The sequence below is a fragment of the Typopeltis vanoorti genome, chromosome 2, assembly GCF_054136105.1.
Source record: "Typopeltis vanoorti isolate ZY-2024b chromosome 2, IOZ_Tvanoo_1.0, whole genome shotgun sequence".
Lineage (NCBI taxonomy): Eukaryota > Metazoa > Arthropoda > Arachnida > Uropygi > Thelyphonidae > Typopeltis > Typopeltis vanoorti.
In genome coordinates, this window is record NC_143550.1 from 47,148,098 (window position 1) to 47,173,349 (window position 25,252).

Here is a 25,252-nt window from a genome sequence, read left to right on the forward strand (position 1 = left end):
ATATATACTGCTGTTTCGTGGACTTCCAAAAAGCATTTGATAATATTGACCAAAATATAATATGGGCTGTCTTGGAATCCTATGGTGTGGACAATAAATTGATCCACCTGCTGAAAGATACAAACAGCCAAGCACAAGCAAAAATCAGAATAGCAGGTGAGACTGGAGATTGGTTTGCCACTAGACAAGGGGACCCAATATCACCAATCATCTTCATCACACATCTGGGAAGAACACTAGATAAGATTAAAGAAGAAGGTGGAGGCATTTCAATAAATGGCATGAGAATAAACTACCTCTGCTTTGCAGATGACATCATCCTGATTGAAGAAGATGCAGCAAGGCTGGAACAGACATTGCAAACACTATACACAGAAGGAAAAAGATATGGACTAAATGTCAACTTTGAAAAAACTAAAACAATCATATTCGGACAACAGGAGTTACTGAACAGAGTTACGATAGACAGATTTCAACTGGAAAATGTGGAACACTTCACATATCTTGGATGTCACATGATGCATGACTTGGACCCCAAAAAAGAGATAAAAATTAGAATAGCCAGAGCAACAACTATTTTAAAAGCCATGGACGAAATATGGAAGAGCCAAGCTATAAAGATGCAAACTAAACTGCACATTTTAGAAACCTGTATCTTCAGCAGCATGCTCTATGGATGCAAGGCCTGGGTACTCCTGAGAGAATCTGAAAGGAAGATATTGGCATTTGAGAGGAAGTGCTATAGAAAGATCTTGAGAATAAGCTGGATACAGAAAGTGAACAATGAGGAAATCTACAGACGAATACAACCAAAAGAAAATCTGTTCCAGAAAATAATCAAAAGGAAACTACGTCTATTTGGCCATATATGTAGAATGAATGATGAGAGAAAATTAAAAACATTGCTGTTTGGAATGATTGAAGGAAAGAACAAAAGAGGAAGACCAAACAGAGAATGGGGCGATGACATCGTCAAATGGTGTGGAAACTCTATACACAAACTGAGTCACCTTGCACAAAAGAGAATGCAATAGAAGGATCATATCAAGATGGCATCAGACATCTACGGGCATTGGACCCATGGTTGTCGATGATAATGATGATTCTATATAGTCATCTTGAGATTCTGTTGCTAAGCATTTTTTAAAAGCATTCCTTTTGTCTTCAATTATTTGGGAAATCTGATCATCCATTTTCTAATTCTCTTTCTTCTCCAGCATTTCCTCTTTTTTTCCCAGTGATTCATTGGCCATGTCTATTATAATTGTTTTGATGTTATTCCATTCTTCCTCAACAGTTTTGTCTAAGTTTATATTTTCTATTTTTTCATTAATTCTTTATTTTATAGAGCCATTTAATGCTAGGGTCATTTAAAAGTCCAATCTTAAAAAGTTTCCTGTTCAGATGAATGGGCTTTTCTCATTAACCATTGAAGTGATAATCTTAGGCTTGAAACAAGAAGAAAGTAGTCCATTTCTAATTCACAACCTCAGTATACTGTTGTATCTAGAATGAATTTTGCAAGTTTTTTATTAGCTATTACATAATCTATAGTTGTCTGTGAACCATGTGCTGACCAAGTATATTTATGGCAGTCTTTATGCTTAAAGAATGAATTTGTGATTTTTAAAGTATTAAATACTGAAAAATCAAATTTTTTTCCCCATTGCTATTGCATATATGCTCTCCATAGTTTCCTACACAATCAGAAATAGGTATGTCTCCAATTCTGGCATTAAGGTCTCCAAGAATGGATATGTAATCATTTTTATCTACCTTGTTCCAGACAAGGTTCTATGATAGAAGTTTATACCAGTGTACTCGTACCTGTAGTTGTAGTCAAGGTGTTGGAGACATTGGTTAGGAATAGAATACAAGATTGGGTTGAAGGACATAGTATTTTTTATGAATGGTCAGCAGGGATTTGTAAGGGGCAATCTTGTTTTAGCAGTTTACTTGCATTTTATGATAATTTATCAAGTGCATTAGATAAGAGAGAAATTCGTATATAGTGTTCACATATATAGTGATATTCTTGGACATTTCATAGATAAGTTGGTGTTCAACCTGCACAGGAAGAGAATAGATTTTATATTGGTTAGATGGATTGAAGATTGGTTCTATGAACAATACCAGCAAGTTCTGTATGATGGAGCATTGTCTCAAAACAAGAGGGTAACCAGTGGCATTACCCAGAGTTCTGTTGTTGGGCCCCTGCTGGTTAACTTGTTTGTAAATGATATATCATGTGGACTGACTAGATATCTTCCGTTGTCTACAATGATGCAAAGTTGGGGAGAATTATAAGTATTGTTGCTGATGTTAATTCCCTTCAGGAAGATTCGAATAGATATTTGACTTGGACAAAGGAGTGAGGGCTGTAGCTTTAATATTAATAAATGCTAAGTATTGCAATTTAGAATACAGAAATATAAAGCTGTGTACTATATTGATGGCACTGTACTGCAGGAACTGGATGAGATTTGAAAATACAGCAGTAATGGTTGACAGCAGAGTGAAGTTAAGAGGGTGTGTATGGGTGTGTGTGTTGCAAAGACTGCACATTCTATTGCCACTATGATAAATACAGTAACATGAAAGAATAAGGAAAGGTGATGGTTGTGCCACTGTATAAAGCACTGGTCAGACCACACTTGCACTATTGTTATTATACTTGATCATATGGTTTTTTATTACGATGTGGAAACATTGTAGACAGTCCTAAGAAGAGTGTGTAAGACAATATGAGAGCTCTGGAATGCTGGCTATGAAAGAGAGGTTGAAGAATGTGCATTGCAGAATTTAAATAGAAAGAAAAATGGTGATATAATAGATATTTAAGGTAGTGAGGGAATTTTATTGGATTAATCAAGAGGGGATTATAAAAAAAGAGTAGCACCATATATATTCACATTTGGTGAGTATGGTGGGTTGTCAACTGCAGGTTGCTGTTGACTCCCAATGCTTCCATCTCAGTATGATATCCAGTGGTGTAGCTAGAGCTTTTGCCGCTGGGGTGGTCCCTGAGTTTGCTGTCCCTCTCAATACACACCAAAAATACTACAAAAAGTCAAAACAACGTATTGGGAAATAATTTAAAACACTATGTTTATTTTTGAAGTAAAACTTTAATTTCAACATTCTAAAATTTTATTTTTCTTGCTTTTCTGTTAGCAAAATCGTCAATGACATTGGCGAAGTCTACTTCATAATAATGTAGGTAATTCTTAATCTATTTTTTTGAAAAACTCCTCTCACAGCTAGCAACACTTACAGCAATTGTGAGGAAAATTTGCAGTAGTATTACAATATTTGGAAATGAGTTCTCGAGACTGTATTTTAGAATTAACTGCAAAAGTTCAAAGTGCTGCCTGGGACGGACCGCCTCCTCCGCCCCTCCCTAGCTATGCCTCTGATGGTATCACTGATTGTTGACCTAGGATGGCCCAATTTATCAACAATTTGCTTAACAGATAGGCTTGCAACATGGCAATCTATCACAACACCTCTTTCAAACTCTGGCAGTTCCCTTCTCAGACCTATTTCACCTGGATGCAGTTGCAGTGATTTGGGAGCATCATATTCCTCTAATTTATAAACATGGCTATAAACATGTGACTCATTACATGGCAAGGTGCATCGTGTTCATATATTCTAAGCAGTATATATGACTTCCCAATTAATTTAACCTTGTTGAAAGTTTATTTTTCACTTGGTTAGACTATAATAAATTTAGTTTAATCCTTTATCCAAGTGTGAGCAAATAAAGTTTGTGCCTGAAAGTATCTTCAGGACTGGGGTAAGGTGGTACAACACCGGGAAACTCGTTGCAAAGGTGGAGCAAGTTAACATCACTCCTATCTCAGTATCTCCCATAATGCAAAACACATCTCCTTGTGAATATGTATAATGTTATGCATTAAGGGAAGGGTCACTGCCTAGACTAGTTTCGACCTTTATTGAGGTCTCTTCAGTGGGAGCCAGGCCCAAGTGGAGATACCAGGCAGAAGCCTTAGCAAGGTCTTTTCTGCCTATAGGAGTTGCCAAACAGTGTGCCACCTTTTTATTAAATTACTCTGGATTTAGAGAAAGATGTTGAAAGTTTATTTTTCACTTGGTTAGACTATAATAAATTTAGTTTAATCCTTTATCTAAGTGTGAGCAAACAAAGTTTGCGCCTGAAAGTATCTTCAGGACTGGGGTAAGGTGGTACAACACCCTTGGATAAAGGATTAAACTAAATTTATTATAGTCTAACCAAGTGAAAAATAAACTTTCAACATCTTTCTCTAAATCCAGAGTAATTTAATAAAAAGGTGGCACACCGTTTGGCAACTCCTATAGGTGGAGAAGACCTTACTAATGCTTCTGCCTGGTATCTCCACTTGGGCCTGGCTCCCACTGAAGAGACCTCAATAAAGGTTGAAACTAGTCTGGGTAGCCCTTCCCTTAATGCATAACATTATACATATCTGCAAGGAGATGTGTTTTGCATTATGGGAGATACTGAGATAGGAGTGATGTTAACTTCCTCCACCTTTGCAACGAGTTGCCCAGCATTGTACCACCTTACCCCAGTCCTGAAATACTTTCAGGCACAAACTTTGTTTGCTCACACTTGGATAAAGGATTAAACTAAATTTATTATAATTTAACCTTGGTATCTTCCAAATCTAATAGACAAGTTTAGGTGTGAAACATTATTCATAACTATTTTAACAATATTACAACACCAGGTGAACTAATTTATAAAAAGATTTTGGATGCTTTTCCACTTGGTTATACTATAAATTAAAAATGCCAAGAAATTATATTCTTGGTTTAATCCTTTATCCAAGTGTAAGCAAACAAAGTTTGCACCTGAAGTAATTTCAGAATTGGACAACTTGTATAAAGAAGCTAATGACTTCATATCGCTTGCCTTAGTATCCCATAATGCAAAGCACACATCCTTATGGACATGTATAATGCTATGCATTATACTACTAAGGCAAGTGATGTGAAATCATTAGCTTCTTTATACGAGTTGCCCAGTCCTGAAATTACTTCAGGCACAAACTTTGTTTGCTTACACTTGGATAAAGCATTAAACCAGGAATATAATTTCTTGGCATCTATAATTTATAAATTATAAAAAGATGTTTATTAACTGGCTAATATTTTGCTGGATTTCAAACCACCATCAGAGCTAAACATTTTTCAGTTTACACACAACACTCAGTAAATGAAATAATTTGAATTGTAAAATCCTAATTTGGCATCATCTAATATTGTAAAAAGGAGGTATTAGTTGTTTAGGAGTTTGGTCTTCCAAATTTTTGGCAAATTAATGCAGCCATTCTTTTGAAGGTTATGAGAATGCTTCATAGCCACTGCTTACTCTAAAAAATAATCTTTCTGATCTGTAACAGCTTCTATATAGCATATTGGTTTTCTTCCATCTACTCCTCTGTGAAGGAAGGGGGGGTGTCCAAAGTCCGGTCTGCTAGTCCAGACTTGCCATAATAATGGTAGTAAATGTATTTCTTATGTTCTTCAAGGAGGATGTTAAGAGATCTTCCTGTCCATAGTAGGCTAAGTCACAGGAAACTTTATACACTCCAGGGTATACTAGAGGATATAGTTTATCCTTAAGAGAGTAGATCAGAGTGCTAATTTGTCATGGAGTTTGAATGTGGTCTGAAGGTTATATTTTATTGATACTTTGAGCAACTTTTAAGATGTACCGCTGATATAGGGAATGGAAATAGCAGTGTTTTATTCCTGTGTGTTTGAGGAGGGGAAAAGTAGGAGGGTCATGTAGTATTTTATCTATTTTTGTAGGAGCTGTAGCCATTATTCAGGAACAGTGGTGCACCCGGGGGGGGCAAGGGGCCCCAAAGGTTAAATCCTGAGCACTCGGCCCCCTCCAAGATTAAATCCTGAGTGCGCCACTGGTCTGGAAAGCATGGCAAAGCTGGTGTTCTATGGAAAAGCTGCATTAGAACAAATAGCTCTAGCTCTGTGTGTAATCATTTTTAGAATACTATACTGTTGGGCCAGATGATGTGATTATTTATTTATTTATTTATTTATTATTGATGTAATTCTTGTAGATAAGCTAGACATACTTCTAATTTTTTAGGAAATGACAACATAAAATAAATTATTAATTATAAAAACTTGAATAACTACCTATATTTTGGCATTGTTACATTGCCATCTTCAAGGATCACAAAACAATTGTATGTGCACTCAGGCACTCACACTAAGCAAATGAGGCTGAAGAAAGGAAACTGAAGTCAGTCCTAGAGTCCTAAAAGGTGACCCCAAGCAGGCTAAATTGAATTGTCTTGTCTGTTGAGGCAGTCTCATACACCCAAATTTGTTGAGGTTTGGGAAGTTTTTCAGAGCTGAGGCTGATTCAAAGGATAATCTTTCATACTTATACTTGTTGCAGTGTAATAAAGTGGCCTTCTTCCTGCATGTTCTGTGAATGCATGAAGGCAAGACTTGAGTGGCTGTATTGGTGGAACTGGATGGCCCTTGTGTTCAGATATCCTGATATTGGTTGTGCTGTCTGTTTTGCTGTAATAGGGGACCTGGTATACTCCAGGTAGGTTTAGAGAAAGTGGCTAGTCTTTGGTGGAGTGGATAAGAGATGCCAATTTCTTATGTGGTTTGTACTTGTGAGGTCATATTTTCTTAGGATTGTTGTTATTTATTCAGATGTACCCCAGATATACAACAACAGTCTCCCTTTCCTAGACACTCTGATTACATGCAATCCTAATGGCCTCCTGGCCAATTTCTTATGTAGTTTGTAACTACTTGTGAGGTCATATTTTCTTATGATTGTAGTTTTTTTTTTTTTTTGGATGTACCCCGGATATACAACAACAGTCTCCCTTTCCTAGACACTCTGATTACATGCCAGCATAATGGATCCTTGGCTTTCTCTGTTTATAGAAAACCTACACATACAGGTAGATACATTCACCAGCAGTCACCCCCCCCCCAATAATATGGGATTATAAAAACCATATATAACAGGACCCTGTATAATTTGTATGTGGGGGAATCAATGCCATTCACAATGGGACATAATGACTCTAGATTCCCTCCCGGTTATATGGACTAATAAAAATCCATAAACAAAATGTACCATTACGTCCCATTGTGGATGGCATTGATTCCCCTACATACAAATTAGCCAAACATTTAGGCCAAAGTGCTCACACAATATACTAACAACACACCTTCACACATAAAAAACTCAGCCCACTTTAAAGCCAATATAGGAAACCTCTCACTCCAACACATTGATATAAGGTCAGTTTTGATGTCTCCTCCTTGTTCACCACTGTCCCACTCAGAGATACCTTAGACCTCATCCAAGACAAATTTTCTCGTAATATCTCATCTCTATTTCAGTTCACCATGAACTCAGGCTATTTTATTTGGCAAGGAAAATTCTACAAACAGATAGAAGGGATAGCCATGAGTTCTCCACACTCTCAACCCCCTGGCCAATTTCTTTATGGAGACCTTTGAAGAAAAAGTCTTAAACTCTATCCACATAAACCCACTATTTGGCTATGCCTATATGTATGATCTGTTTGCCATTTGGCCACATGACCTGGATACACTTCACAATTTTTCCACATACTTAAACAATCAACATTCGGTTTACCTTGCAAAAGGAAAATAACAACAGTCTCCCTTTCCTAGACACTCTGATTACATGCCAGCCTGATGGATCCCTGGCTTTCTCTATTTACAGAAAACCTACACATACGGGTAGATACATTCACCAGCAGTCACACCACCCCTCTCAACAATATGGGATTATAAAAACCCTATATAACAGGGCAAAATTAATCAGTTCAGATAACAATGCCCTAAATACTGAACTTAACCATAGCCTTAACACCTTTTGATATCTGCCATGGCACTGAGATTAAAATAGAATTCAGAAATAAATATCTGATATACAAATGCCTAAAAATTGACACTTTCTCAAACAGCATTCAGATAGAAACTATCTCTTTCATCCTATCTGTTTATGTTTACACTAAAATTAAAAGGATATATGTAGAACTCGTAATTTCCATTACATAGTATCTGAAATAGTCATCCATCAGAAAATGCAGAAATTCACTCTTTTTATTTACATTGAGTATTCTTTCCAGTTTATTATTTAAATTTGTTGCTATACTTGATCAATTATCATTTGAATTTGTTGTTGTACCTGATCAAGTATTATTTGAATTTGTTGCTATACCTTATTTGAGGCTCTCATATTAGTCCATAGTTCCTGATATAATGAAACTATGTTCTGCAAAATAAGCTCAAAATCATATCACTTGATTAAGTTAAATTTTCTTTTTCTTTTGATTTTCATTTTCTTTTTAAATTAATTTTGTGAATTAATAAATTATAATGAATACCTACTTTCAAGTTATTCCTTTTTCATGTTTTGTTTCATTAAGTAACTTCATTTCCATTTTCATTTTGTGTTAATTGTTAATAATTCTTTTTATAGAATGATTTTGAGAGAACATCATCAGTTTTTAAAAATGGCTACTATTGGACAGGAGACAGAGGTTATAAAGATGAAGATGGTTATTTCTATTTTGTAGGACGTGCTGATGACATTATTTCATCTGCAGGGTAGTTTCAATAAATCTTTTATATGCCATTTATATAGTTTTTACAGTAATTGCTGGGAAGCTAACTTTTGTTATTGTGTTGCAGAACTACATTTTCTTAGTTTGTTATAAAATTTGCATTTTAAATTTTTACTATTAAAAATCATGTTTGTAAAAATGAACAATGGTCAGATAAAGCATAATAGATTAGTGTTTGTGTTCATGGAATATGAGGTGGCCCTTTTTTAAATCAGAGGCCAGAAGCATTAGATATAAAGAGAAAAAAGAACTTCTGAAATTTGTCAAATAAGTATGTCCCAAACTTAATCAAATAAGTAAGACCAGATTGATACAGTTGATGTACTTTATTAAAAAAATATTCACAGCATTTGATATCCATAAATTTTGCTAATAATTTACTTTCTGATTATCCTAATTTTCTAAAGATGCTTAATTAATGCAAGAATTGAACAGTGAAACGATTAAGATGAGAAATGAGATGAGGTGTATACGAAATGAAATTATGCATATTGGGATACAAATGGAAGGATGCAAAAGAATAAAATGAAAGATAGTGGAGAAAAAGAAGTTACAAATGGCTCAAGAGTAGCACTGGCATATGGCAATTCTGTTATAAATGGTGTGGTAGATGAGAGGGTGCACAAGATCTCTTTTCCAGGAAAAAGGATGAACACAGTTATTGAGGGTCTGGATATGAGAAGTAAACATTTGAGCTAATGGCTGTGATTGGAACTAATGAGTTGGTTCAGCATAGTGAGAATGTGAGGATGGATATCAGGAAATTATTGAAGAGAGTGAAAGAAAATAATGTCGTAGGAAGAGTAGTTTGTGTGTTGCCAAGTTATGACAATGATGAGTTGCAGTGGAGAGCAAAGATCTGAAAAAGAATGTTAGCAGCAATGTGTGAAGAGAAAGGAATGCAGTTTGTCAATGTGTGGGATGAGTTTGGGGAATAAATGGAACTGTATAAGAGTTGTGCATCTGAATAGTTTTGGAGTGTGTTACAAGGAAAGACTGTTGTTACTGCTGAAAGTAAGTGTAATCAGTGATGTGAAAAAGGTATCAGTGGAAGTCAGAGATAATATTATTATTATACGACACCTCCAGGGAGTCTTAAGACTCATCGAGGGAGGCCACCTACTCTACATCTCTCCATCATCTACACCAGCACCATCTACTGCCTACCACCACTAGTATTTTCAGAGACAATCACAAACATCCATGTCCATGGTGGGATGTTTGTGGAAGGAGAAGAAATTAGCCAATATAAATGAGTAGGAGAGTGGACTAGTTGAAATCAGTGGGAATTGGGAAGAGAATGTGAGAACAGGAATACAAATTGAACAGAAAAACTGGAGGGGGGGGGGGAACACAATGTAAGGAGAATGGATTCCAAAAGAAGTACTGATTGCATATATGGGGATGATCAGCATAGAAATGTATTGGCCTGGAATACATTGGAGGGGGGGGGGGGGCAACATGGGACAGAGAGTGAGGGTGATTGAACAGCAGCAACTGTGAAGAAAGAAGTCACAGATGAGAGTTTCATCTCCCTTATTAGGGAGATGAAGCTGGTACTCCTGGCATTCATCTCCCTTATTAGGGAGATGAAACTGTTGCATTGATTGAATTTATTTGCCTGAAAATAGTTGGAATAAGTGAAACATGGTTGGTTGAGAATGATATCTTGACAGGAATAGAAATGGAAGGATATGATGTTTTTTGTGAGGATAGGAAAGGCAAGAAGGGAGAGTGAGTGGTACTGATGATAGCATGAGAACCCACACTAGGGGACATAATTCTCCTGAAACTTCAGGAGAATTATGTCCCCTATCCACTTCCTGAGCTGTACTTCAGGAAGTGGATGAGTTTTGGGATCTTGGAGTGATGGTGGGCAGTGGATAGAAGTTTCAAGGGCACATTGCACATGTTGCAAAGACTGCATATCGTATTGTTGCTATGAGAAAAAGTACATTCACATGTAGGGATATGGAGGTGGTGATACATCTATATAAGGCATTGGTGAGACCACATATGGACTGTTGTGCTGAGATTTGGTCAACTGGTTTTCATTGTGATGTGGAAACACTAGGGAGGGTCCAAAGATAAATAACCAAAGTGATATCAGGACTCTGGAGTTTTGGTTATGAAGGGCATTTGAGAGAATGTGGATTACAGAGGTTGGTGGATAGGGGGAAATGAGGAGATATGATAGAGACCTTCGAGTTAGTTAAGGGATTCTATCAGTTTAATCAGATGAAATTATAAAAAGAGTAGATGTTAAGATGGGAAGAACGAAAGGTCATCCCTGGAAGTTGGATAGATATGTGGTAAAGAAGGGCGTGAGGAGTAGATTTTTTACATGGAGAGTTGTTAGTGAGTGGAATGCATTGCTTGAGTGTGCGTTGTGAGTGCAGTTAGTGTAAATAACTTCAAAGCTCATTATGATAGACATGTTGCTGGTTGAGTGAGCCTTCAACGATGGGTCTGTTGGAGGTTACCAAATAATAATAAGAAGAAGAAGAATTATTAACAAATCTCCATGAGGCGAGTAAATAAACACATCACTCACACAGCAACATGTCATATAGAATTGATTGTTAAACTATCATATCTTATCTATCACATCATATCTTATCATACTGAACCTTAAACATATTCAGCTTGAGGCTTAGCTAGTAGGGGCAGTTTGTTTAATTGTACTTTAATATGAAGAAGAAAGATACTTTTTTTTTTTTTTGAAAAAAAAATATGAAGGTCATTTGTTGTAGTTTCTTGTTTTTTATGAAAAGTGTGATGCTGAATATACTTATTTGTTGGAAAAAAGTTGTTTACTGTATTATTAATGTGGCACTAATGCATAACAGAATATTGTTAGTCAAGACATTCTAAGGTTAATTTAATGAGATTTGTTCAATGCAGTGTGTGTATGAGATATATTCTTTATGAAGAGTAAAAGATTTGTGGAAAGAAAGTGAGAATCTTCTCAGTGTTTGAAGTGTTTTGTATGTGAGTGCCAGAAGTGTAGGAGAGTGAAAAGCATGACTGTGGAATAGTGAATGTTACTGACAAAAGCAGAAGATAATACTCCTTTTTCACTGTCTTGCCTTGTGGAAGAAATTCATGATGTACAATTCCCTTGGAATAAAAAAAAAACTGTTGTCATCATCATCACTTTGACGTTTGACCGCACTTGTCTCACTTTTTTGGGTCGTTGTGATCCTTTTGACATCCACTGTGACGATTGAGCTTTTGTTTCGACATCATAGCCATAAATCCACATCTCATCCCCAATAACGATGTTTTTTAAAAAGTTTTCATCCTCATAAGCTCAACTAAAAAGATCTTGGCTTTTCAGTTGAATTCGTTTTTGATTGTCAGTCAAAAGGTGAAACACAAATTTGGCTACAATGCATGCCTAAATTTTGTATAAGAATCTCATGACAGACGGTTTTTGAAATGTTCGCTTCTTCAGCCACCCCATGAACAGTTAAACGGCAGTAAGAATGGATGACTTCACAAACTTTTGCAACATTTTGCCAATTTTTAATGTTGACGGTCATCCTGAACATGGATCATTATCAACTGAAGTTCAACCATCTTTGAAACATTTCCACCACTCATATGTTTGAGTTCATCCTAAAACCTCATTCCCAAATGCTGTCTTTAACATTTCAAATGTCTCCATGAAAGATTTTCCAGATTTGATGCAAAACTTCACACAAATTCGTTTTAAACACAACAAAAAATTGCCAGACGCATCGAACATGTGTTGACACAAACAGACATAGTACAATAACTAAGCAAAATATCATGTTTAAGCTAGATTGCAGCATATGAAGCACACAGCTAATAGCACTTGTTGGCAAGCTAATTCAAAAGTTTGGGAATTTCCCAGACAAACCTCGTAAGTATGGAATGAGAGTAGGCATTTGCATGGAGAGTGGTTGGAAAGTTTAGTAAGTGCAGAAACAGTGAATAAGTTGGATAATGTTTGATGAAATGCATGTAACAGTGGGACCTCCCACAGTAAGATTTTTTTTTTTTTTTTTTACCTGGGAGAGCCACTTAGTTCACCAATTACCTGTTATACTTATTCATAAATTTGTTCCCTGAAGATGTACTTACCACTTCCTCCAGCAGCTTATTCGATCACATATTGCCAAGAGCTTACATGACCTTATTAACTACTATACCGTTACTCATTTTCCATCTGTGGAAAATGAGTAAGGGTATTTTTCTCTCTTGCAACCATATAATAAAAAAAAAAAGCATTGTATGGTTGGAGGGTCTGCATCAGTCTTATCTATCATGTCTGTGTTATACCATTTTAACTTCACCTCTCTTCTAGAATTTGTAACCAAGATTTTATTAATTCTGACATACTTAATATTCTACAGTGTGATTGTCTTGATTACTCGCCTTGTTTCCTCATATCCTCCCCCCCATCCTCAGAATCATGCAGATCATCAGATTGTCCAGGTGCAGTCATATCATGGCTTTCTATTTCCTTATTCTTACACATCAAGTATCCTTCTATTCTTTCTCTTGTATTTATTATCAGAAACTTCTGTTTGCCTTTGCTTAGTTATTAAATATGTTAAACAATTTTTTTTTAATCCATCTCAACTAAACATTCAGTATAACACGTGAAGGTCTTCCAGTGCTTCTCATCAAAATGATTATTTTCCTCTTTAACTTATAGTGCATATACACATACTAACCACTGAATTAGAAACCTTTATGCACCTTATCTACACCTCACACATGGCATTGATGTGCTCTAGGTTCTTGTACCTCTCGTGTGGGGGATAAATATATATATATATGAAAGATGGATGTAAATCACTTACAGAGTGTATATGCAAAATACTTGGTCACATGCATCACTACATGTTCTAGGCAACTATTTAAGGATGCTATTGGTCAGTAATCATAAATAGTGTTGATCACAATGGGAAAAACAAAACATCTTTCAGAGTTCAACAAAGGACTTATTGTGGGTGCCCATCTGGTTGAAGCCATGATTTTGAAAACAGCAGAGTTCACTAGTTCTCAAAAGGTGAGATATCCCAGGAGTTCAATCAGTGGAAAAATAATCCGTGTTGCTTGTTTAAGAAGCATAACTGTAGTCCTAAGACAGTCTGTCAGGAATGAGATTGTCATCATCATCTAAGAAGGCTTGTATGGACAAACAGAACCTCATGCTGCAGCAATGGGCCAAAGAGTTTAATGAAAGCTGTTCCCAATCCCATATCTAACCGAACTATGCACATGGGATCAAAGAGGATTGGTATTGGCAGTCACATGCCTATTCGGAAACCACTGATTTCTGTATACATTCTTGGATATCTTCTTGGGTATCTCCATGAAGTCAGAGACTTGTCATGGAAGGCCCATACTAACCATTACTCACACAACTTTCATGTTTTGCCATGAATTCATTTTTCAATGAAGCACTTACAATAGTTCTATGGTAACTCACTCTATCAATAAACAACCCTCCAAGTAAAAAATCTAGTCCTAACATCTTTGCTAAATTTAGAGGTAAATCCTTGTTCTTTCCCTTCCTGCCATAAGTCTTCTGAAACGAAATCCTTTTAATAATTTATATGTTACTATCATATTCCTTTTTTTTTTACATATCAACTAGACTTCATATCCCCTTCAATGTATCCTAATAGGGAGCATTACACAGACCCATCACAATCTTGGTTACTGAGCCCTGGATCCTCTCCATCATTTCATTTCCATGGAAACCAGGTGATCAGATCTGTGTGAAGTAGCCTAGATGTAGTCATAATTGAAACTTTATAAAGAAGACTAATAGCCACCTTATATCTGTTTGTCAGCATGTGATTCACATACTGATAAACTGTAAATCTTCCTGCAGGATCTTTGTATCATCTTTGTTAATTATTGCTCTTCTTAGCTTTGCATCATTGCCAAGCAAATTAATATATTCCCTTAAATCATTTTGTATATCATTGATATGCAAATTAAACAGCAGTGCTCCAAGTGCAAAGTCCTGTGGTACCACTAGTCCACTCTTATCCAGATCCCTAGCTTTATATCCATTCCCATTTGCACCAATTTATATAAGTGTTTCTTGTAGTATCCTGTTGTTGAATGACTTTGTTTGGAAGTTCAGTAGTATCATTATGTAGACATTCCAGTTATCCAACTGAATCTATGTCTATATCATCCTCTATCTAGTCTTACTAATTGCTTAAATCTTTTGGCCAAGTTGGACTAACTAATACCACAATTTCTTTCCCCTTATTCTGAATGCTTCTTGCATTAGTATACATAAACTGCAATATCCCTTACATCTAACAACCTCCCTCACACCTTGTGTTAAAAGTGTCCCATTTATTTTCAGAATTTCTGGAGCTATATTGAGCATCATTTGATTAGTTTTCCATTCGCTCATCTCAAGGGTGCCTGCATCCACATTCATCTATATGCCTTTCACCCCCCTCCAAAAAAAAGACAACTCCAAATTAGTTTGGAGTTGACTTGAGAAATTTTGTTTAGTTTGAATAGATGTTCAAATCCAAAATTACTAGAGGTTAATAAAGTTAAGAAGGATAGCATGTCTTTGCTATTAGAAAGTGTGGTTTCACAGTTTACAACTTTGTTTGGATTGGCTTGGTTACAAAATGAAATGTGTTGTTCTTGATTGAAAGTATTTCAATGATTTATCTTCAAAATTATATATAATATGTGTAGGTTCTTTTCCATCTTGATTCTTTAAACATAAAAGCATTTTAAATATTAAATATTACATACAGTTATAGGATTGGACCATCTGAAGTGGAAGATGCCTTATCAGCTCATCCTGCAGTAGAGCAGGCGGCAGCAGTGAGTAGTCCAGACGATCTACGAGGAGAGGCAGGTTTTCTAATGTCATTTTGTTGAATTTTTTTTTGTAATATTCAAATTATAATTGTAATATTTATTATATTGTAATAAGTATTATAATTATAATACTTGATATAATATTTATTATAATCGATGATTATATTAATAATTACTATATTATTTTATTATAAAAAGAGCTAAATGACATCATTTCAACACCAGAATTACTCAAACACATAGGTATTTATTTACATCATGCAAGCAAACAATGCTTGAGATTTGAAAAGCTATAAAAGTGCTCCACAAATCACAAAACTACAGAAATATTGGCATGAATTACCTTGATATTCAGTGCATTTCAGTCATCGCTGACCCTGCAGTTTGAAAGTGCTTGTTTTTTCAGCTTCCAGGAAGAAACCAAAACTATTTATAGTTTTGGTTTCTTCCTGGAATCTGAAAAAACCTCATATCCTTAGTTTGTTCTAACCATAATTCCACCAAGATAAGGCAACTAGAGAACACACAAGTATGCTCACCTTATCACAATTTTAACCATTCCAATTTCCTCTCCTCTGGATTTCTGAATCTCTTCTCTTAACTAGATCTTGCTTGTGCTAAAATTTTTGAATACTTTGCACTACAATTGTCACCAATTCCTTTCCTTTGTTCCTGATTCTTTTGTCCTTAGTATGCAGGTATGACAGTCATCCTCCAAACTTAACATCCCTGCTTTCCTCTTTATCTGTTGTTCTCAATTAGTAACATCTGACTCTATATTAATTTTCCCCTTCCCCACCTAATGAGATTATGCTTCCATGTACAGGCCTAGTCTTGAAGATTCTTCACTTGCAAACTTTGGTTTTTTTTTTCTCATGCTTAGGTAAAGAATGAAAATAATCCTATAACTTATTTCAGGTATAATTTAATTTATTAATCCCCCAAATCCATTTTCTCCATATAACCATCTCTACCTACATAAGAAGTATTATCCAATACTAGCAGTGTTAAGGATCATGGATCATTCCTTGTGCACAGTGACCTTTATACTTGCTTTCATTCTCGCATTTTTAGTCACTAACCTCTGTTATTTATGCAGTTAATAAAATCATCCATGAATGATTTTAATCATCATGGATGATTTAATACCATTCCATTAAACAACATCTCACTTAATATATTATATATCTCCTCCTCATATCTTACAGCTTCATAATCACTGCCACCATTACACTCTACCTATTGTGAGTGGACATAATACCTCTGTTGACATTCACAGTAATCCTTCCCACACACACAACTCTCCTCACAAAAAAGACTGTATCTTATTTATGCAGTATTTATTTATGCATACCTATTCGAGTTGCCAAACACCTTTTGGCAACTCGTATAGGTAAATATGGCTTCTCCATTGCTTCCACTTTAGTATCACCACCTCTGGATCTGGCTCCCACTGATGAGACCTCAATAAAGTTCGAAACCGGTCTGAGTAGTGGCCCTTCCCTTAATGCATAGCATTATACATGTCCGCAAGGAGATGTGCTTTGCATTATGGGAGATACTAAGACAAGTAGTGATGAGAGCTTGGTCCACCTTTATCACTAGTTGCCTCAGTCCTGAAGATACTTCAGGTGCAAACTTTGTTTGCTTACACTTGGATAAAGAATTAAACTAAATTTATTAAAGACCGTATCTGTTCATATATTTCCCCATCACCATATTATCCTCACCCATATTATGTTGTCAGTATTCTTCAACTAACCAAATTTACTCATTGCTACTAATTCTTCACTCTTATTTGTAATATTCCTAACATTTATATGCAAACAACAATTCATTTTAAGGTTTTCCCAGTCCATCTATGCTACTTTTATTTAGCTGTATCTCCTTATTAGGCACAATCCAGCCAAGCCTCTGTAGCTCAGTCAGTATTAATAACACTGTTTGGTTGGAAAGACTTTAGTTTTGAATCCTGTATAGGATGTGAAAAACCTCTGTAAGAGCTTTTTAAGTGAGTTATATAATTTCATGCAAGCATAGCAGGTTCTTTCCTGCTAAAAAAAAAAAAAAAATCTGGATAAACCTTTTGCAATAAAAATAAGCAAACTGATGCCAAAAGACTACCACAATTGAAATTAGACCTTGGCATATTCAACACTTAATCCTATTCTGAATTTTCCCAAACCTGATTTCCACGTATCCAGACCAGTCCACCTTCATGCTGACCACTCTCTGATATACATACACCACTTCTGCAAATTACTTCATTCCTTGCGCTGAATCTTTAAATCCACTCTGATCTACCCATCCCTATTCTCTATGTGGCATATTCATTCTCTTATTCTCACCTCTTGTTCCTTTCTTTCCTTTCACTTTTCTTCTCTACCTATACATTTAACAACTCCAAATGTCTTACACCAATTGATTCAAATGCATTTCATCAGTTCTGTACATTTTCATTTGCCCATCAGACTGATCTCACATATTAACAAACTGTGCAATCCCCCACATAGCTCTATAAATATGCTATTAATTATTGTCACGTGTCATGTCAGTTCATCACAGTCATACTTATTAGTACACTGTCACTTTTCCTCCTATACTATATACTTTCATTCTCCTCAACAAAATTTCTGGATCCATGCTGACATTGGTCTTCATTCAAATTAATTTTTCCTATCACCACTGCTAACTCTTCTGATCATGTATTTTCACTCAGTCTTCTCATTCTTCCTTGGTGTTGATACAATAACCTTCTAGAAAAATTCTGTCAAACCTTAGTAAAGTTCAGTAATATCATGTTGTAGTGCTTTATCTTATTCAGCTTTCCTTTACTAAGCCATCTTATTCTTAGTATAATATATACATAGATAAATATGTTGTCAGTTGAGTGAACCTCCCACAATGAGTCTGCCAACTCCATGGAGGGTGTAATAATAATAATATCAATTCAGACAGCAGAGACATTTCGGATAGCCAGCCTGACTGACGAAGTAAATAGTATCTCCATTGTCCAACACACCATACAAGCTGTGAGTTTATCCCACTGTGGTGTAGGTGTTTGATCATTTTTATAGATGGTTTTGTCAGATGACGGTCCTAATCTCCTCATGTTTTATAATAGCATGACAGCAGAGTTAGATTAGGGGAATGGTTGGCTGAAACATTGGCTGAAACAAGCTGTGAGTTTATCCCACTGTGGTGTAGGTGTTTGATCATTTTTATAGATGGTTTTGTCAGATGACGATCCTAATCTTCTCATGTTTTATAATAGCATGACAGCAGAGTTAGATTACGGGAATGGTTGGCTGAAACGTGTGAGGAGAGGGGAGTACAATTTGTTAATGTGTGGAAAGAGTTTGAAGGACAAAGTGAACTGTATCAGAGCGATGGACTGCATTTGAGTGGTTATGGTGTGAGTCACTTACAGAGACTGTTGCTGGAAGGTAGAGAAGTGAGTATAGAGAATGAATCAGATCAAGTGGGAGAGTGATGTGGAAGAGCAGAAGAGTACGACAGGAGAGATTGAAGAGGGGGTTATGAATCAGGAAGTAAGTGGCATGAGTATGGAAAATGAGAGAACCGTTGTGCAAGATCAGGGAAATGGGCAGGGAGGCCGAGGGTGGACAGGGGTACACAGAGTGAGAAAGGTGGATGCTCCAAGAGGATGTGAGAGCATGTGTAGACAGAAAAGGAATGGGATGACCTGGGATCAAGAGGAAACAGTTGGAATTGAAGAGGGTTAAATAAGCAGAAAGGGAAATGATCCAAGTCAAGCATGGAGAGATCACATCAAATGAGTGTTATCAGTGGAACTAACTGTAGATCCAGGAATGAGCTGTTGTGTTTATATACAAATGCTAGAAGTGTAAGAAACAAGGCAGATGAAATGGTTGCACTAGTTGAGTCTGTTCACCCAAAAATTGCTGGAATAAGTGAAACATGGTTAGATGAGGGATGACATCCTGACAGGAATAGAGATGGAAGGATATGATGTGTTTCATGAGAATAGAAGGGGTAAAAAGGGAGGGGGAGTGCTATTGATGATAAAGAAAGAGTTATGTCCATACAAAGTAGAGATGCAAGATGGAAATAGTGCCAGTGGTTTTGAGGCAGTATGGTGTGAGATAGAGGTGAATGGAATCAAATACTTGGTTGGATGTTGTTATAGACCAGGTAATGTTGATGGTGGCGATAATAAAATGTATAATCAAATTAGCCGAGCAAATAAGAAAAGGTTGATAATAATGGGCGATTTTAATTATGGCAATATAGACTGGAATGATGAGATTGCAACTGGAAGTAAAGAAAATGAGTTTCTTGAGTTTTTGAGGGATAACTACCTTAGAGAGTGCATAAGGTAACAGAGAGTGCCCTCTGTTACCTTATGTAACAGAGGGCACACGAGGATTTGAAGGGCTTGGATTTGGTCATCTCATCAGAGGATGTAATTATAAATGAAGTGTCCAGTCATCCACCAATTGGTGCGAGTGACCTGTAAGAAAAGGGTATATGTGGAACTACAAAGGGGGGGGGGAGATTATGAAGAGCTCAGGCAACAGCTTGCAGGTGTAGCATGGAATGGGAAGTTAGCTGGAAAAGAGATCAATGCAGCTTGGGGAATTTTCAAAAACTATCTGTCTAGTAGATGCAATGTCCAATTGTATTCCAAGGGTGAGAAGATTAAATAAGGTTGGTATGAAATGGATGCATAAAGAGATTAAACATGCGATACAGAGAAAAAGGGCATTATGAGGCAGTATAAGAGAAGTGGAAATAACCAATTCCATGAGGACTACAAAGACCACGCAAGGCAGGTGAGTTGGTTGGTGAGGGTAGCTAAAGAGAGGTATGAACAGCAGTTAGCTAATGAAGCCAAAAAGAATCCTGAAGAGTTCTTTTGATATGTAGCCAGCAAAAGAAAGAATGATTATGGAAGGATGACATTGATTGGAGAAAATGGTATAAAGACAGCTGTTGCAGAAGGTGTGGTGGAGATACTTAATGAGCATTTCATAAAGGACTTTCAATGTTGTGAATGTGGCTTCATGGAGAGAGAGATTCAGAGCAGTTGATGATGGGGAAGACAAATTGACTGTAAGTGAGCAAGAGGTGTTTGGGGAGTTGAGAAAACTAGATGTAAATAAGGCTGTGAGACTTGATAATATATCACCACCTATTCTCAAGGAATGTGCCAGATAGTTGATGCCACCCTTGACATATTTTTTTTAATATGAGTCTCTTGCACTGGGTCAAGTTCCTAAGGAGTGGAAGGAGGGCAAGATTGTGCACTTCATAAAGGAGGTAATAGAACTCAAGCATCAAACTATAGGCCTATCTGTGTTAGTCAGGTGTTGTAGTTAAGTTGTTGGAGAAGCTTGAGAACTAGGATTCAGAATTGGGTTGACAGCAATGGTATTATCTTTCATGGACAGCATGAATTTACTCAAGGGAAGTCATCTTTTAGAAATCTACTTACTTATTACAATAAGGTGACCACTTCCATGGACAGAGGAGAAGGATACACAGTAATATACTTAGATTTTGCAAAGGCTTTTGATAAATTACCCATAATAAGTTGATAGTCAAACTGGAGTGGATGAGACTGGCTATCTGATAGGTATCAAGAAGTTGTATTTGGGGGGGGGGCAATATTCAGGAAAAGGAAAGTTACTAGTGGTGTGCCTCAGGGTCTCTTTTAGGGCCATTGCTGTTTAACTTATATATTAATGATATTATATATTAGTGAAGATTTGGATGGAGATATTCAGTTGTTTACAGATGATGCAAAGTTGGGAAGTACCATGAAGAGTAGAGAAGATGTTTTGGCCTTACAAGAAGGCTTGAATAAATTGAGTGATTGGGAATGGGGATATGAGTTCAATGTTGCAAAATGTAAGGTTTTAAATTTTGGAAAACAAAGATGGAATGCAGAATTTATGCTTGGTGAGGATATATTGTTGGAGGTGGAGGAAATAAGAGATCTGAGGGCGGCGGTGATAGTGGATAAAGATTTGAAATTTAGGGGACACATAGCAAAAATTGTGAAGACAACACAAAGGCTTCTGGGAATGATGCAGACGACACTGACTTGTAGAAGTAGGGAGATTCTTATTTCATTGTATAAGGCTTTGGTTAGGTCACACATGGACTATTGTGCCCAGATTTGGTCATCTGGTTTTCAGAAGGATGAAGAGATGTTGGAAAGAGTTCCAGAGGTGACTGACTAAGGTAGTTTCTGACCTCTGGAATGTTGAGTATGAGGAGAGATTGAGAAGATGCAACTTGCAGAGTCTGGTGGACAGGAGGAAGAGTGGAGATATGATAGAGACCTTCAAGTTATTAAGGGGTTCTTATAGGATCAATGTTGGAGAGGTTCTACAGAAAATAGTTGGAAATCAGGGGAGAACCAGAGGTCATCCCTGGAAACTGTATAAAGAGGGTGTTTGTAGGGGAGTGAGAAACAGGTTTTTTTCATGCAGAGTTGTGAATGATTGGAATGCCTTGCCTGAGAGTGTGGTGTCTGCAGAGAATTTGAGTGTGTTTAAAGCACAGTATGATGAGCTATGTATATGATAAAAGGACCTCCTAGATGAGTCTTTGACTCCATGTGGTCTTGGGTAATAATAATAATATTCCTTAATTTTGCTGAGATATTTGACTAACACTAATTCAAAGAAACGGGCATGCAAAATAGGTTTCTGACATAGATAAAAAGTGGCTGACTGACTGATAGGAAGTAATGTATTGAGATGCTGAGTGTAAGGGAAGGAGATTGACCAATGTTGTGTTAACTTATATATTTACAATAATAGGGAAGTGCATAGGAAAAATCCAGTTATTTGCTGATGATGAAGTTGGGGAGGGTGATATGAGACAGCTGATACAGAATCCTTACAAGCTGATTTGATTAGTTCTATAGCATGGATTAGTTCTATAGATGAAAATGGCAACAAATATCATTTTGTTGTTACTTAATATAAAGTTATACATTTTGAACTGAGGACACAGCAAGCAAATATTATGTTAATGAGAATTTGATGCAAATATTGCCTCTGTAGCGCAATTGGAAGAATGATGGTACATTGCTCCCTTCGATTGGAAAAGGCCTGAGTTCTGTTCCCATTGTGATGGGAGGAATCTTTATAGGATTTTTTTCAATTGAAGGTGAGTTAACCAATCTCATATGGAGGTAGTTCAGAACAAATATCATTTTGTTGTTACCTAATATAAAGTTATACATTTTGAACTGAGGACACAGCAAGCAAATATTATGTTAATGAGAATTTGATGCAAATATTGCCTCTGTAGCGCAATTGGAAGAATGATGGTACATTGCTCCCTTCAATTGGAAAAGGCCTGAGTTCTGTTCCCATTGTGATGGGAGGAATCTTTATAGGAATTTTTTCAATTGAAGGTGAGTTAACCAATCTCATATGAAGGTAGCAGTGTTTTTTCTCCTGTGAAACTCAGGTTTTTCATCCCCCATAGAGACAAATCGGCCGTTCAGAACACGCGCAAATTTCAAAAAATACTTGTGGTGGTTGTGGGCACTGGATTGCACTGATGAAGTTGATTGGTAGTAGCGGTTCGGTAGTGATGGAGACAGAGAGTTGTACAGTGGGTGTCCTCCTGCGATCAGTCGTCGTACTCCTTGGAGGTGTCATGAATAATAATAATAATAATAATCAGTGAAGCTAGAGGGATTGTTGTTGACAGAGAATTAAAGTTTAGGAGCTGCACTGAAGAGAACACTAACTTGTGGAGGGGGGGGGAGGAAGTTATTCTTCCACATTATAAGGCTTTACAAGATCACTTGAATTGCTGTGCACAGTTATGTTCATCTGGTTTGCAATGACATGACAAGATTGTTGAAATAACCAAGATGATGTATATGTAAAGAAAGGCTTAGGTGTTGTTAATTTTCCATAATAAAGCTTAGCAGTATAACTAACACCAAGAGGAAAAAATCCATTAAGACCTAATAGCCAACTTCTCTGAATTAACTTTGTAGTTATCTGACCCATAGAGGATCCAATGTAAGGTCATTAGGTGTGAGTTACAATTTAAATTGTTTCTACAATTACTTGATTTAGTGTTTTGTGCTTTGATGATGCTGGTTAGAAAACCAGGAAAATATTAGTGAGTTTAATAAATGTATTTTTTTCACTTGGTGTGTTAATTATACCATTAAGCTTTATTATGCAAGATGATGTATTTTGACCTTTTGTTCCTGTTGTGCCATCTATGAAAGCGTGTATTCTATAAAATCACTTTAGTAATTTGCTCTCTCATTTTGCCTCTTTTTTTACTTATCAACTAATCTTTTTTAACTCACAAATATTCACTCTCTCTCTCTCTCTCTCTCTCTCTCTCTCTCTCTCTCTCTCTCTCTCCTCACAGGAAGCACTTCACAGATCAGCTCCTGAATCCTCTCCTGTAAGGCCAGTGATGAGGAATCTGCTTGATTCCTCATCACGCTCCTCAGTTTTGTATCATCTGCAAAGAGTTGTATATCACCAGTGAAACCTCTCTCAATATTATTAATATACAAATTAACCCTTTAACTGCTGAGAATGCATTATTACTGGCTTGGAAATACATGCCTGCTTTGCTGAGCCCGTATATATATGGTTGGCAACTGTGTTGTAAATAATAGTGCTCTTTATATATTTTGATTAATTTCTACATAAATGAAGTAATTTGCATAATCAAGTGGATACCCCTTGATTATACAAATATTATAAAACACTATTATTGCCATTTTTGTAAGTGAACAAGTGTATATCAAGAATGTATGATGCTGTCCGGTCTTCTTACTTCAGTAAGAATCTTAATTGATTTTATTTATAAATTTTTTGCAAGATTAATTCAGCACATGGGATAATGTCAGTAGAATATAAAATCAGCAGTTAACGGGTTAAACAATAAAGGTCCCAAAACTGACTGTGGCACATCACTAGTGACTTTCCTCTTTCAAGATAGTGCCATCTTACATACACAACTTACTGATACCTATCTGATAGCTAGTCACCTATCTAACTCACCAATCTGTTATTCAGTCCCATCTGCTTCAGTTTAATGACTAACTTGTGGTGTGGCAATCTATCAAAAATGTACTACTATAAACCTTTAATATGGCATATAACCTTTGCTGTCCTTGTGCCATTAAAACCATAAATTATCATCCTCATATACCCCTTCCTCATTTGCTATTAAATCTTCTTTCAGTTCATTCTCTACACTTTGGCTTGGTGGTAGACAATTATCTCTCTTTCTTCTGCCCTTTTTGAATTGGATATATATAATGATTTGAGCACAACTGGTAGGGTACCATCAGGAACAGAAGTCTTTTTCTTTTCTTTTTTTTTGTATCCAGGTTGATCAAGATTCTTTTGATGTCTTTCTGACAGAAAATTGCAGGAGGCACACAATGTTCCGTGTAAAGATTGAGGTGATTTGCTTTGGTCATTTGTACAGGAGTTGAATGAGAAGAATGATTCCAGGAGGTCAACCTTATCTTTAAGTGATGTTGCAATACTGTCAGATGGACAGAAATTGTACCCAATAACTTTTGCAAGGGACCAGAAGAGTGGCAGATTTTTTTTACATTTAGACCTTTCTTTCAGGCTTATCTCTGTTAATGATTGTTTTTCCAGTATTGTAGGTATCATAGTAGGTTGTGAATGAAGTTGGAGAAGTGTATCAAGGCTCTGTGTGATGTTCTGTTTTTCTTGAAC

The 25,252-nt window shown here is 36.4% G+C and overlaps 1 protein-coding gene across 1 annotated transcript in view; it reads left to right on the plus strand.

The window, feature by feature from the left end:
• LOC150108984 (acyl-coenzyme A synthetase ACSM3, mitochondrial-like) overlaps positions 1-25,252 on the plus strand; it is a 305,232-nt gene that overhangs the window by 237,670 nt on the left and 42,310 nt on the right. Inside the window, exons 13-14 of the mRNA XM_090404749.1 lie at positions 8,525-8,652; positions 15,446-15,545. Coding sequence (XP_090260875.1) covers positions 8,525-8,652; positions 15,446-15,545 — 228 coding nt within the window. The remainder of the gene's footprint in view (positions 1-8,524; positions 8,653-15,445; positions 15,546-25,252) is intronic.